This window comes from Acanthochromis polyacanthus, chromosome 6 (assembly GCF_021347895.1).
Source record: "Acanthochromis polyacanthus isolate Apoly-LR-REF ecotype Palm Island chromosome 6, KAUST_Apoly_ChrSc, whole genome shotgun sequence".
In the NCBI taxonomy this organism is placed as follows: domain Eukaryota; kingdom Metazoa; phylum Chordata; class Actinopteri; family Pomacentridae; genus Acanthochromis; species Acanthochromis polyacanthus.
This window is the reverse complement of record NC_067118.1, coordinates 6,096,409-6,109,881: the sequence shown is the minus strand read 5'-3', so window position 1 is coordinate 6,109,881 and position 13,473 is coordinate 6,096,409. Positions and strand designations below refer to the sequence as shown.

Below are 13,473 nucleotides of genomic sequence, written 5' to 3'. Positions count from 1 at the left end.
CGTCTTTCTACCCACCAGATGACCGTCATTCATCCGTTCATGTGTCAGGAATCGTCATCAGACCTCCAGGGACCTTAAAAATGAGTGTTCACTGTGGAGAAATGTGACTATTCGGCAAGGACGGCTGGAAACCAACTTCTTGAAGCTGATCTGAAGTTGTACAGGGCGGGAAGAAGAAGGCAGAGGAAAGCCCGGTTACTGTTTGCTGGGGATCACAAGGATTGGACTGTTGATGATTGGGCTAAGGTCCTCTTCAGAGATGGATCCAATCTTCAGTTGATGTCCACTCCAGCCAACTTAGTTGTTAGGAGGAAGCCTGGAGAATCTACAAACCAGACTGTCTGACCCTACAGTAAACATGGGGGTGGATTAGTGACCATCTGGGGTTGTTTCAGTCTGGGTGGAACAGGGCCAATAAACCAGGTCATGTTTGGGGCTACTTTTGAAACAGTCTTTTCCATCAGCTGGAAAACTCTTTCCTGCCTCCAATGACTGCATTTTCCAACAAGACAAGGTCAGTTAAAGCCTGGATGGAGAACCAGAACACTGGAACCATGCCTTGGCTGCTCAATCACCAGATCAAAATCCAACTGAAAACCTGTGGAAAATCAAGTGCTAAATGGAGAACCACAAGCCCCAAAACAAAGCAAATCAATTAGAATTAGTGCAACAAGAATGGACTGCTGTGAAGGAAGAACAATGTCAGAAGGTGGCGGAGAGCATGCCAAGACACATGGCTGCAGTCATCAGAAACAATGGTTATGAATCAGTACTAACTCCTGTGTGCATCATGTGACTAAAACAGACAGAAAAGAAAACATGGAATGCCTAAAAGCTATTTTTGACAGGACAGTGCCATAACGATTGATGGAAGAATTTAAGTGATTTTTTTGTCAAGGAAACCATGGAAAATGTCTAGATATCAGCTCTTAAATTAAACTTTTATGAGCTATTTTTGTTTTCATCATTATATCTGTCCAAACAAATGTACCTTTAGTGGTACCAGGCATTAAAATTACCAAGAAATTGAAGAAAACAAGAGTGGTCTAATATTTTTCTCCATAACTGTGTGTGACTCTTGCTGGTGTCACAGGTTGCCAGACTGGAATAAAACGCGTGATTTTATTGCATAGGAATTAAGATTAAATTTCAACCACAGGCAAATAAAATTCTAAGTCTGAAATTGCTGCTCTGCTATTGGGTAAGTTTCAGATAATAATTACTAATTAATTTTATGTCCCGCCATTTTTTATATTACGGGTAACTTACTTGAGCGACCAAACCTGGCAACCCGGTGTGTCCAGTCAGCGCTGCGGGTTCCTTCATTCTCTCCAACAGACAGCGTGGAAACATGGTGCTCGACTTGGACCTATTCCGGACCGACAAAGGCGGCGACCCAGAGATCGTCCGTGAGACTCAGAGGAAGCGGTTTAAAGATGTGACTCTGGTGGACAAACTGATGGCAGCAGACACGGAGTGGAGGAAATGTAAGCGTCTTCTCTGTTCTCCTGTTTCTGTCACGGATGCTAACGCTAGTGTGGTGGCCAATGATGCTAATGCTAGCTGTGTGTGTGTTTTCCAATGTAAAGGACTCACGCCCAACTCCATTAAAAATCTGTCTGTTTGTGCTGTTCGTTTGATCTATAGCCAGCTGATTGATCCAGTATGGAACTTTAAAATATTTTACGCATTTTTAGGACCCACTCTTCCATTCGGCACTATCAAATATTAAAAAGTCCTTTCCAATAATTTTGACACTGCTAAAAGTTAGCTTTCACTACGCTGCAGTGGACTGCTTTCACTTTAACAAATTAATAACAGAATTAGTAAACGTGCCATTTGGTGTATTATATTCTCGCCGATTTTACCAGGATACATGACTTTACTAGAATATAACTGAATTTGTCTTGTACAACAAAGGAACTTCTGTCAGGAAGTAAAGCAACAATTTGTAGCCGGCTTTGAATGGAGTTTGGTTTGGAAGAGGCTAGCACGCTGTGACGCTAATGCTAACGTAGCTAGCATCATTCACACCGAACCCGAATGAGCCATATGGTTAGCCTCAACCACTATAGCGGCACTTAATTAACAGCATTTTTTTCAAATATTTCAAAGTTAACATTTGTTTTGTGTTTTTATATATACCAGACGTGGTTTAATGCGAAGTGTTAGGTAACACAGAGTTAGCTTAGCGATGCCGGTTGCTAACGTACAATCTGATGCAATCTCAGCCAGCAACATGTCAAGTCAACCTCGCCCTGCAGTGAATCTCCAGCCTGACAGCTTGATCCAGTATGACAACGTCAGTCAGTTTCATCACTACATTACTGCTGTGTAGGAGCTAAATATAGTTTGTTTGCATTATTCTAAACGTTTTTGAGGCTGTGAGGGCGAGCTGCTAATGACACCTGTCACCTGGTCACTCCAGCTGCTGCAGGACAAACACAGTCCCATGATACACTGACTGACTGACTGAATGATTTCTCTCCCAACAGGCCGCTTCACCGCAGACAACCTCAACAAGGCGAAGAACCTCTGCAGCAAGAGCATCGGGGAGAAAATGAAGGTACAAAAGTGGCAATAATTAAGCCAACATTCATTTACCGGTCAGTTTAAAAGAGAAGAGATCTGAGAGAAAGTGTTGAAGGTTTGAACAGTGTTGACTTCAACATCTTCCTGTGATGTTAATGCAGAAGTCAGGTCAGGTTCACGCTAAACAGATTGGACCCCATCTGAGCTTTCTCCCAAATGACAAGCAAAGGTTTGCTTCTTGTTTGCCGTCACTGGATTTTCATGTTTCCAGTTTTCTTCACAACGTCTGAGCTCTTACAGAAACTCTTGTTTCCACCGTTAACCTCTCTGTTAAGTCTGAAACACTCACATGTGTTTTTTAGTCTTTATATCTACAAGTAGCACCCAGTTTGGGGTGTCATTTTAGAAAGACGACCACTGCAACAATTAGTGGTACCACGCCTCGTTCTAGACCTCCTGGTTAATGCTGCAGCTGTGCTTCCACTGATTCTTAGTTGCATGATTTTTTTGAAGATTTTTTTTCAGGTCTTCTGACAAGTCTTTTCCACGTGGAGCCATGATGAAGACATGCAGATCGACACAACGTGCATAGTTTCACAACTGAGAATGTTCTGCTTCATTTGTCAGAAGAGAGGAGATCTGAGAGGAGGTGTCGATGTTTGCACTGTGTTGACTTTAGCGTTTCCCTGTGCTGTTAATGCAGAAGAAGGAACCAGTTGGAGATGACGACTCTGTACCTGAGGAGGCCCAGAACCTGGAGTCCCTCACAGCTGAAACACTTTCGGTACGACCAACAGTGGAAGCTTCTACATACAGACGCTCCAAATTCTACCTCGTGTGACTGTTTTCTTGTGTATGTTATTTTTCTTTTTCAGGCCCTGACGGTGACCCAGATCAAGAAGGTGCGTTTGTTGGTGGACGAGGCCGTGGAGAAAACCGACAGCAAGAGGATAAAACTGGAGGCGGAGCGCTTCGAGTACCTGAGGGAGATCGGAAACCTGCTGCACCCGTCTGTACCCATCAGCAACGACGAGGTGAGGATCAGAATGATCAGGAAACATGTTAGCAGCGCACAGGGATAATGACTAAAAGCAGTTTCTTGAGGTTGTTACCGGACACGACTGATTTGTTCGACCATTTAATTTGATTCCACAAAGCTCTTTATGATGGTTTCACAGTCACATCTGAATCATCCAAACCAAAAAAAAACTATTTCAGACACCTTTCCCTGTGTTACACAACGTCAGACGTCTGCACTGGAGAAAATATCTTTTCATTAAAAACCATTATTCAGCTGTTTAATTCTTATCGTGTATTCAAGTAACCTGGAGAAAAGCCCTGTTTTTTCTTTCATATATATATATATATATATATATATATATGTATGTATATCGTAGAAGCAAATATTGTGTTGTCAATTTGCTGACATTATGTATATTAAATGAAAAAAATAAAATAAACTTAGTTTACAGAATTGTCCTGTTTTGTTTAAGAATAATATCAAGTAAAATCACAGAAAAATAAATAATAAGTTAATAATTTTTTGGCATTGTTGATGATAAAATAACAATTTAAATTAGCAAAAAAAAATAGTTTACATGTATTTACTGTTTTGTGAATTAAAAATGATATGTTAATTGAAAAAAAAAAAAGAAAATCTGTTTTGTTCAATAGTGATTTGTGAATGAAATATTAACTGTATTATTCAGTTTATTTTATTACAAGGAAAGCTCCAATAAAAGCTACTTTAATTTTTTTTTTCAAGGTTCATGCTGGTCTAAGTGGCAGCCTATCTTATCTAATTATTCATTCATGTAAAATAAAAACACATGTTTAGTCGATGGTAGAAAAAAGTGAAAGTAAAATGCATGCCACAAATGCTTGGTATTTGTTTACGTGCTGATGATGATATTTCCATTTGCCACTTTCATATTTATAGGAAAAACTTGTAAGCCTGTAGCTGCTTAGCTTAGCTTAGCATGAAGGCTTTGTTACTTCATGTAGAGCTGGGCTGTCTGGTTTCCACTGTTCTCTAGCTTTATGCTAAGCTAGTAATCTTCTGCTTCTAGCTTCTTATTTTGCATAGAGACATGAAAATGGTTTTGATCTTTTCATCCAACTGTCAGGAAAAAATGCAAATAAGCAAAATTTCGAGAATGTCTAACTAGTCGTTTAACTGCCCTAATTACAGCTGAAGTTACAGAAACTTTTATTACTGCTGTAAAAACGCCAAGATATTCAGTTAATAATTATATAAAACAATAAATTAGATTCTTTCCTTGTGAGAAGCTGGAAGTGACAGTTTTGCATTTTTTTCTTAACGAATGACTCATCAGTTCATAAATAAATCAGCTGGTAGAATTAATCATTTTCCTGTCAATCAACGAATCATCTTCCTCTGATCGTGTAATCTTTAACCTCTGATCTTGTTTCCTCTGGTTTTCTGCCGTCAGGATGCAGACAACAAGGTGGAACGCACCAGCGGCGACTGCAGCGTCCAGAAGAAGTACTCCCACGTGGACCTGGTGGTCATGATCGACGGCTTCGACGGGGAGAGAGGAGCCGTGGTGGCCGGCAGCAGAGGCTACTTTCTGAAGGTGGGTTCAGAAACGGGTGAACTGCTGCAGACGGACACAAACGGGCAACGACAGTCTTTTTAATGTGCTCAGAAACGCCCTGAGAAGAAAGCAGCGCCACTTTTAGCTTGCTTCCAGACCTGAAAATGTAGAAAGCAGCTGTTTAACTGCTCTGCCGTGTTGCGTTCAGGGCCCGCTGGTGTTCCTGGAGCAGGCTCTGATCAACTACGCCTTAAGGATCCTCTACAGCAAGAACTACACCATGCTGTACACGCCCTTCTTCATGAGGAAGGAGGTGATGCAGGAGGTGGCCCAGCTCAGCCAGTTCGATGAGGAGCTCTACAAGGTACAGACCCTCTTTTTGTTTTGTTTTTTTAAGATATTCTTTCCTGTAGACTCTTCTTCTGTATTGTTGCACGAAGCAGCGTCTGACACACCTGAATAAGTCTGAGAAGTGAAAGTGGTGAGGAGAACATACCGTTTCATCGTCTTGCCGAGATGTTGTGTTCTGGACGCTGTTTACAGGTTTTGAAAACGTTCCAGTTTCCAAAAGGGTGTCAGGACGAGGAGGTTTATCGTTTCCATAACTCTCTGCTTCCATTCTAACTGCCAGATTTTCAAGCTTTTTTTTCCTTTCTGGCAGCTGGATTGGCTCGAATTTGTGCCATAAAATATGAAGGAAGGCAGAGACTGGAAGCAGCTGCATGTTCTATATTGATTAAATGGGAAAACATAAAAAATGTGTGTGTATCACATTAACAGTGTCTAGACTGGATTTATGATTCATTTAGTGTTATTTTCATTGAAAAACAGCTTTTCTTTTAAAGTAAGGACATTTCTAAATGACCTCAAACTTTTAAATGGTAGTGTACATGAATTAAAGTTGCTCTGTATTATTTAAAATAGCACTAAATGAGTTAAAGTTGCTCCATATTGAAGTTGCTCTAAATTAGTTAAACTTGATATTATTTAAGGTTGCTTAAAGATGAATTACAGTTACTCTGCATTTGTTAGAATTGCGCTGTTTTATTTAAAGTTACTTTATATTAAAGTTGACATACACTGCTGTTTGAAAATTTGGGATCAGCCACTCAATTCCATGTTTTCTATGAAAACTCACACTTTTATTCATGTGCTAACATAATTACACAAGGGTTTTTATAATCATCAATGAGCCTTTCAGCACCATTAGCTAACACAGTGTAGCATTAGAACACAGGAGTGATGGTTGCTGGAAATGTTCCTCTGTACCTCTATGGAGATATTCCATTAAAAATCAGCTGTTTCCAGATAGAATAGTCATTTAGCATGTTAACAATGTCTACACTGGATTTATTATTAATTTAGTGTTATCTTCAATGAAAAAAAAATGTTCTTTCAAAAATAAGGACTTTTTTTAAGTGACCTCAAACTTTTGAACGGTAGTTTATGTAAGTTAATGTTGTGAACTCGAGCCAGGAGATGCTGGAATTCCTGGAGCAGTTGGTTTCACCTTTAGAAAATACTCTCAGACAGCATTTCACTGAGCGAACGGCTGCTTTTTCACTATTTAATGTTGCATTATGGCTTTAATATTTGAGCTGCTGCATCAGTCTGACGGTCCACGTCACTGAGATAAGATCAGATCAGCTTTATTCATCCTGGAGGAAATAATTTTAGCAGAGTGCAATAAACAAAGTTAGTTAAATATGCAGAAGAGGGGTTAGTAATTAAATAGAAATCAAAACATTTAGTGTCTAAATTGATACCAAGGAGCAGTGTCTAAAAAATATATAGAGTAAACAACACAAATGCTAAAGGTCTTCTGAACTTACCACTTAACCTGTGGTGAATCTTTTGATATAAACAAGTCTAAAAAATGTAAATTAAATTCCATCTGTGTTAAAGAAATGTGTTTGGTACGAGGTGTTCCCACCTAATGTAGTTACAATAGTGCCCCCTAGAGGCTTTAATAAAGAGCTACACCCTGTAGATGGAAGCAGCAGTGGTGTATTTCTACATATTTTCTGGTTGTTTAGCTTTAAAATGACATTAGCAGCCTCTACAGTCACCTTTACCGCAGTTATTAACAAGTTGTCCAGCAGTCTAAGAGACGGTCTTTTAGCTTCACACTCCTCAGGACGACAGAAGAACTATTTCCGTGTTTGAACCTCCACCCTTGTCTGTTTTCCCGTCAGGTCATCGGTAAGGGCAGCGAGAAGTCCGATGACAACTCCATAGACGAGAAGTACCTCATCGCCACCTCGGAGCAGCCCATCGCCGCCTTCCTGAGGGAGGAGTGGCTCAACCCGGAGGACCTGCCGATCCGCTACGCCGGATTCTCCACCTGCTTCAGACAGGAAGTGGGCTCCCACGGCCGGGACACCCGCGGGATCTTCAGGGTGCACCAGTTCGAGAAGGTCAGCAGCAGGACTAAAGAGTGGATGTCTGTGGTTAGAGGGATGTAAATAAACCAGGGCTGCAGCTGTCCATTATTTTAGGAATCCAGTGTTCTGGTGACGAATCCAGGGATCAGATTCCACACTTGACATGCATGTAACAGCATCAAAACAGGAAGTGAGGACACTGTGCAACAGAAACATCCGTCCTGGTGGAACACGATATCTGTGGTGTAATGTACATATATAGTGTAGTACAGGAGTATTCAGGGGTTTCTTTTTGATATTTCGGTAGTTCTTTTAGATGTTCTGCTGCTATAACTGACCCTAAAATGTCTCTTCTGTCCAGATCGAGCAGTTCGTCTACGCCTCTCCACATGACGGCAAGTCGTGGGAGATGTTTGACGAGATGATCGGGACGGCGGAGGAGTTCTACCAGTCACTAGGGATCCCTTACCGCATCGTCAACATCGTGTCTGGTAGGTCCGACAGCACGCTCCTCTTACCGTCTGGTTCTGGATGTTGGAAAGTTCTGAGAAACAAGGATTTACTTTAAAAGTGTGTGTTTGAGGTGATCTACGGCTTCCTGCTCAGCATGTGTTGGTGCTGCTGAGGTCGTAGCAAACCAGATATCATCACATGAAATGACTTTTTTAGCTTTTACTGAGCCCATAAAGAGTTTGGCAGCTCCTAGAATTTACATTTATTGATGTTTAGGAGGTGGAACACAGATTAGATTCATCATTGTCCAGCTCTTTTTGCCAGTCCTCGTTTTCTGTGTGATTCAGCTTCAGTTACTGACATTCTATCATCAAACTGAGCTTATGGAGCCTTATTTTGGTTCAACACAGTGATTTGTTGTTGCTTTGAGCTGTTGAGTTCCCAAAAAGTCATCCTGACAAATGAAAGCAAACCAGATGTGCAGGACAGCCAGTGATGCAGTCATAAAATAAAGTGGGTCAGGGGCATGAAGTGGAGAGAACTTTAATGTTAGATTTAACTCTGACATTGTACACAGTCCAAAGACAGCAAAATGCAGTTTGGCATCTAACCAGAGGCCCAAAAGCAGCAGTAAGTGCTTATTTATGGTATACTACAGTATAAGCAAAATTAACAGAGATATTTTAGAAATCTGTCAAAATCTGGTTTCAAACTACAAATCATATTATTATTTATTGGGCAGATAACAAACTGGAACATCTAAATAGTTATTTATATTTATTAACTGAACATCTTAATATTTTCTACATGAGAATTCAGAAATTAGTCAAACTGTCAGTCCTAAAAACTGTAAAGTGAGTATTTGCAGTGTAATTTAAAGCTGTTATGCATTTATCATCATACGTGTTTATTTTTTGATGACTAAATCTCTGCAATGTGATAAATAATGTTAAGTTTTCAGTTTTGCTTCTCTTTCTCCATCAGTTTCTTCACTTTTTTTCCAATCTCGCTGCAGGGCTGGATAAAAAAACCTAAATTTTAATGAGTTTTTAACAAAAGAATACCATATTGAGCCTTAAAATCCTCAGATTTTACACAGGGAATGTTACATCTGCACTAAATAGTGGTTGTGGGGGCAATGTGTAATAAAAACAGGTCTGTGGAACATTCACAGCAGATTATTTTAGGTTACGAGGTGGCCATGATGCTACTCAGAGTCACGACAGTCTGAGTGTTTCCACCACACTTCATACTGACTTGTTTTCTGATAAATGCTCTGTGGGGTGTTGAATGAAACAACAGGAGTTTGGTCAGCTCTGGAGATGTGTGCAGTGATTCAGCGCTACATGTGAGGCCTTCATTTACAGGAAACGCGAACAAAGGTGGCTTTTGGTTGTTTGTTTCAGTCGTATGTGATTAATTCTGCCAGCCGGTGAATCTAACATCCCATAAACGGCCTCATTACCCGCAGCAGCGAAGGCTAGCAGGAATATCCGACTGTACAATCAGCTGATTGTTGCTCCTTTGTGTGGTTGTAGGAGCCCTGAACCACGCAGCCAGTAAGAAGCTGGATCTGGAGGCCTGGTTTCCTGGTTCTGGAGCCTTCAGAGAGCTGGTTTCCTGCTCAAACTGCACCGACTACCAGGCCAGACGCCTCCGCATCCGCTACGGACAGACCAAGAAGATGATGGACAAGGTGAGCGCTCCACTCAAACGTAAACATACTGCTGAGAAGATAAAGCAGTAAGAAGACAGGCTTTACCTTCAGAAAGCAAAAAGAAAAACAAAATTAGCCCCATTGTGCTTAAAGGTTTCCTCATTAACAGCTAATTTAAATAACAGGAGACTTGCTCCTTGGTGAGGAAATTGTTTTCTGCAAGATATGATGCCACTATTAAAAGAACTGATGAGATTAATCAGGATAAGATTCAGAGCAGGAGTGTCAGACTCATTCTAGTTCAGGTTCCACATTCAGCCCAGTTTGATCTCCAGTGACCAGTAAAATCACAGCATAACAGCTTATAAATAACCATAACTCCTTATGTTTCCTTTAATCTAGTGCAGTAATGTTCACACTTCAGGAATTAAACCCTAACCATTTTACAAACATCATGAACAACCTGAATTTTAATTTTAAAGAAAAATCTATTCAGTGTCAGCTACACTATGCCTCTGTTTATCATGTCATCACAGAGTGCCTACAAAGGAACAAAACATTTAGTCACAGTTATCTGGAACTGAATGATCTAGTATTTTACTTATGATCAAAAAGACGAAAAGCTACAAAAATAGGACAGAAAACAACAATGAACAATCTTTTTACTTTATGATCAAAACAACTTGTCATGGTCTAGAAATGATTTTAAATTTATAGTTTTACTAATTTACAATCTGCAGTTAACGTCATCTCTGTATTTTTACTCTTTACAAAGTGGTCTCGTGGGCTGGATTGGACCCTCTGGAGGGCCGGTGTTGGCCCGTGGACCACACGTTTGACACCCCTGATTTAGTGGATTATTTTGAAGCTCCACTGGGTTTCTGCTCTAAACTCACTCCACCTCTGTTTTTGCAGGCAGAGTTTGTGCACATGTTGAACGCCACCATGTGTGCGACCACCCGTGTGATGTGCGCCATCCTGGAGAACTACCAGACCGACGAGGGCATCGTTGTTCCAGAGAAGCTCAGGGAGTTCATGCCTCCAGGTGAGCTGTGGTAGTCGGTCACCCCTGAGGGATGAGCTAGGAAGACAGATTAGTGGGTTAGAGAGGAGTGTGGAGCCGAAAATCAGAGTTTTTCATCTCACAAAGGTTAGATCTCCACGGTAACTGATGCTGTGGAATTAGATCTCCATGGTAACTGATGCTGTGGAGTTGGGTCTCCATGGTAACTGATGCTGTGGAGTTAGATCTCCATGGTAACTGATGCTGTGGAGTTAGATCTCCATGGTAACTGATGCTGTGGAGTTAGATCTCCATGGTAACTGATGCTGTGAAGCTAGATCTCCATGGTAACTGATGCTGTGGAGTTAGGTCTCCATGGTAACTGATGCTGTGGAGTTAGATCTCCATGGTAACTGATGCTGTGAAGCTAGATCTCCAGGGTAACTGATGCTGTGAAGCTAGATCTCCACGGTAACTGATGCTGTGGAGTTAGGTCTCCATGGTAACTGATGCTGTGGAATTAGATCTCCTGATGATACTTTGAGTGATGCAGGTTCTCAGCTGAGAGAAAATGTTTTATCTACAAAACCTGATGATCTGTACGTTACTACAACCACTGAATGCAGCCGTTAAGCTACAGTATTGTGCAGTGTATGCATCGTGTTGCCATGGGAACCTACATGTATTTAGCTGGTGATGCAGAAATCATATAAATAGGTTTTAATGTTAGTCCTGATTTGCTGTCAAGTCTGTTTTACTCTGCTGGTCCTGCAGTTGATAGAACACACATTAGAACATTGATCATTCTACTGGCATTTATTACACAGAATAGTCTTTCGGTAACTTTAGTTTCACTCTGATTTGGCCTCAAATGAAATTGATTTCCTGCATTCTGGGACCGTGTCAGCCCTAAATGGACTTCAATATCACAGCTGAAACTTTGAAGTCTGTGAGCTCAGTGTGTCAGATACAGATCTAATCCATCACTTAGCAAACATAGTTCAAAACCTGTAATACTTAGCAGCTGAAACCAACTAAGAAAACACTGTTTGATCAAAAAGTTCCAAGACTATAGCTAAAAAAGAAGCTGTCCAGGCAGCACCCCTACATTTATGAACAGACTCATATCTTCCTTGTTCATTCTGTACACAAACTGAAATATAAAAACAACAGTTTCAAAGAAATATGAGCTCTAGATTGATTCACGTTTGTCCAGCGTCAGGCTAACTGTTAATTCCTCCAGTCTCTTTGCTAAGCTAAGCTAATCAACTCCTTGGCTTTAGCTTCATAATTACCATACAGACACAGCAATGCTGTTTACATTCACTTCCTTCTTAAGTGAAGGTTTTCCATGAAGTTTGTGATGTTGGATGTTGTTTTTTTCACTTGCAGGTTTGACAGAAATCATTAAGTTCGTCAAACCGGCTCCCATCGACCAAGAGATGTCCAAGAAGGCAAAGAAGCAGCAGGACGGAGGGAAGAAGAAGAAACAGGGAGGAGGAGGAGACCAGAACCTGCCCAACGCCATGGAGGGCATGTCCGTCAACGAATCATAGACTCCAGGAAACGGCTTCACCTGAGCAGCCTCACAGATACAAACCCATGGAACAGAGAGAATCATCTGGGATCAGCTGAAACGTTAAGATTAGGAGACAGACGAATCTCTGAAGTGGCACTTAATGCTCTTAAAGATTATAGTAACCTGAGTCTGAAGGCTTGGTTCTGTCCCATCTGGTTGTATCTGAATAAATGGTGTTTTTCATCTCGTTTTATCGTTCACATGAAGCACATTCAAAAAGGGATCTCCTGTGTGCAGTCGCCTACCCACAATCCACTTCACCTGTCCATCACTTTCTCACATCTACAGCTGAACTGAGCCTAAAACCAGCAGATGAAGACTAGTTAGCCCGATGCTACACTGAGATAATGTACACGTACGTTCTGGGATCTGTTGTCATCTGAAAGTGTGGTTTTCAGACCCTTAGTATTACGGAAACTCATCAGAAATACTGTCTGAGATGGTGAGAACAAAACCTCTGTCTGTTCTGCTACTTCCTGTCTGAAATGACTTCAAAATTATTACGATCAGCTGCTTTAACTGTCTGTTTTAGGCTTCCTTTCATATCATCTCTTACTGCAATCATCATTTCCCACCACTGTCGCTTCAAGTCATCGTTCCATCAGCTAGCTTCTGATTGAGACGCTGATGAACTCTGTCGGTTCTTGCTGATATAAATATATAAATATATATGATTGAACGTCGATGAAGTATCGCTCACTGTAAACAATAAAAGCAATTGGTATGGGAGTTCTTTTGTGTGTTTTCTGTTTAAGAGTAATGACTGCTTGTTTTCTGTGGTGAGTACTGATGTTTACAGACAGATTCTCTCTAGAAAGGAAGCTCCACCCATTTTCAGGCAGATGACCACAAAAACAACCACGAAACGCCCGATGTTGATCTGATTTGCTTCAAACTCAACACTGCACTTCCTCCCATCTAAAGTAATTCATTTTTCAAGTTTGACATGGATCTGATGAATGGTTGTCGAGATACGCAAAGAACAGACACACAAACGCGCACAATTGTGAATTATAGCTATATATTTTGCTTTTTTTACACTTGAACGCTGCACCAATCCATCTGTTCAGCTCTCTCTATTTAGAATCGTGTCTTTGTTATGTGACATAATGTCATTGATGCTGTTGCCTGGCAACAGAGGCTACATCCATATCCAGGGAGACGACCACGCAAACAACCATGAAATGCCCACAGTTGATCTGATTTGCTTGAAAGTCAACACTGCACTTCCTCTGGTCAACACCAACACTTCTGCCAAGTTTGACATGGATCTGACGTACGGTTGTCGAGCTACGCCAAGAACAGAC

At 40.9% G+C, this 13,473-nt stretch overlaps 1 protein-coding gene across 1 annotated transcript; it reads left to right on the top strand.

Moving 5' to 3' along the window:
* Positions 1–1,301: 1,301 nt before the first annotated feature.
* On the top strand, positions 1,302–12,895 carry sars1 (seryl-tRNA synthetase 1). Its single transcript, XM_022220382.2, has 11 exons — positions 1,302–1,487; positions 2,496–2,566; positions 3,236–3,316; positions 3,408–3,566; positions 4,986–5,129; positions 5,299–5,454; positions 7,286–7,507; positions 7,836–7,965; positions 9,466–9,623; positions 10,500–10,629; positions 11,980–12,895. The coding sequence occupies exons 1-11, from the start codon at positions 1,352–1,354 to the stop codon at positions 12,141–12,143; spliced, it is 1,551 nt and encodes a 516-aa protein (XP_022076074.1). The 5' UTR covers positions 1,302–1,351; the 3' UTR covers positions 12,144–12,895.
* The last annotated feature ends 578 nt before the right edge of the window (positions 12,896–13,473 follow it).

Excerpts from the sequence above, each read along its gene's own strand:
- sars1 (XM_022220382.2), top strand. The coding sequence starts at position 1,352 with ATGGTGCTCGACTTGGACCTATTCCGGACCGACAAAGGCGGCGACCCA. Across the intron at positions 1,488-2,495 it reads AGACACGGAGTGGAGGAAAT|GCCGCTTCACCGCAGACAAC; the intron begins GTAAGCGTCTTC and ends CTCTCCCAACAG. Across the intron at positions 5,455-7,285 it reads TCGATGAGGAGCTCTACAAG|GTCATCGGTAAGGGCAGCGA; the intron begins GTACAGACCCTC and ends TTTTCCCGTCAG.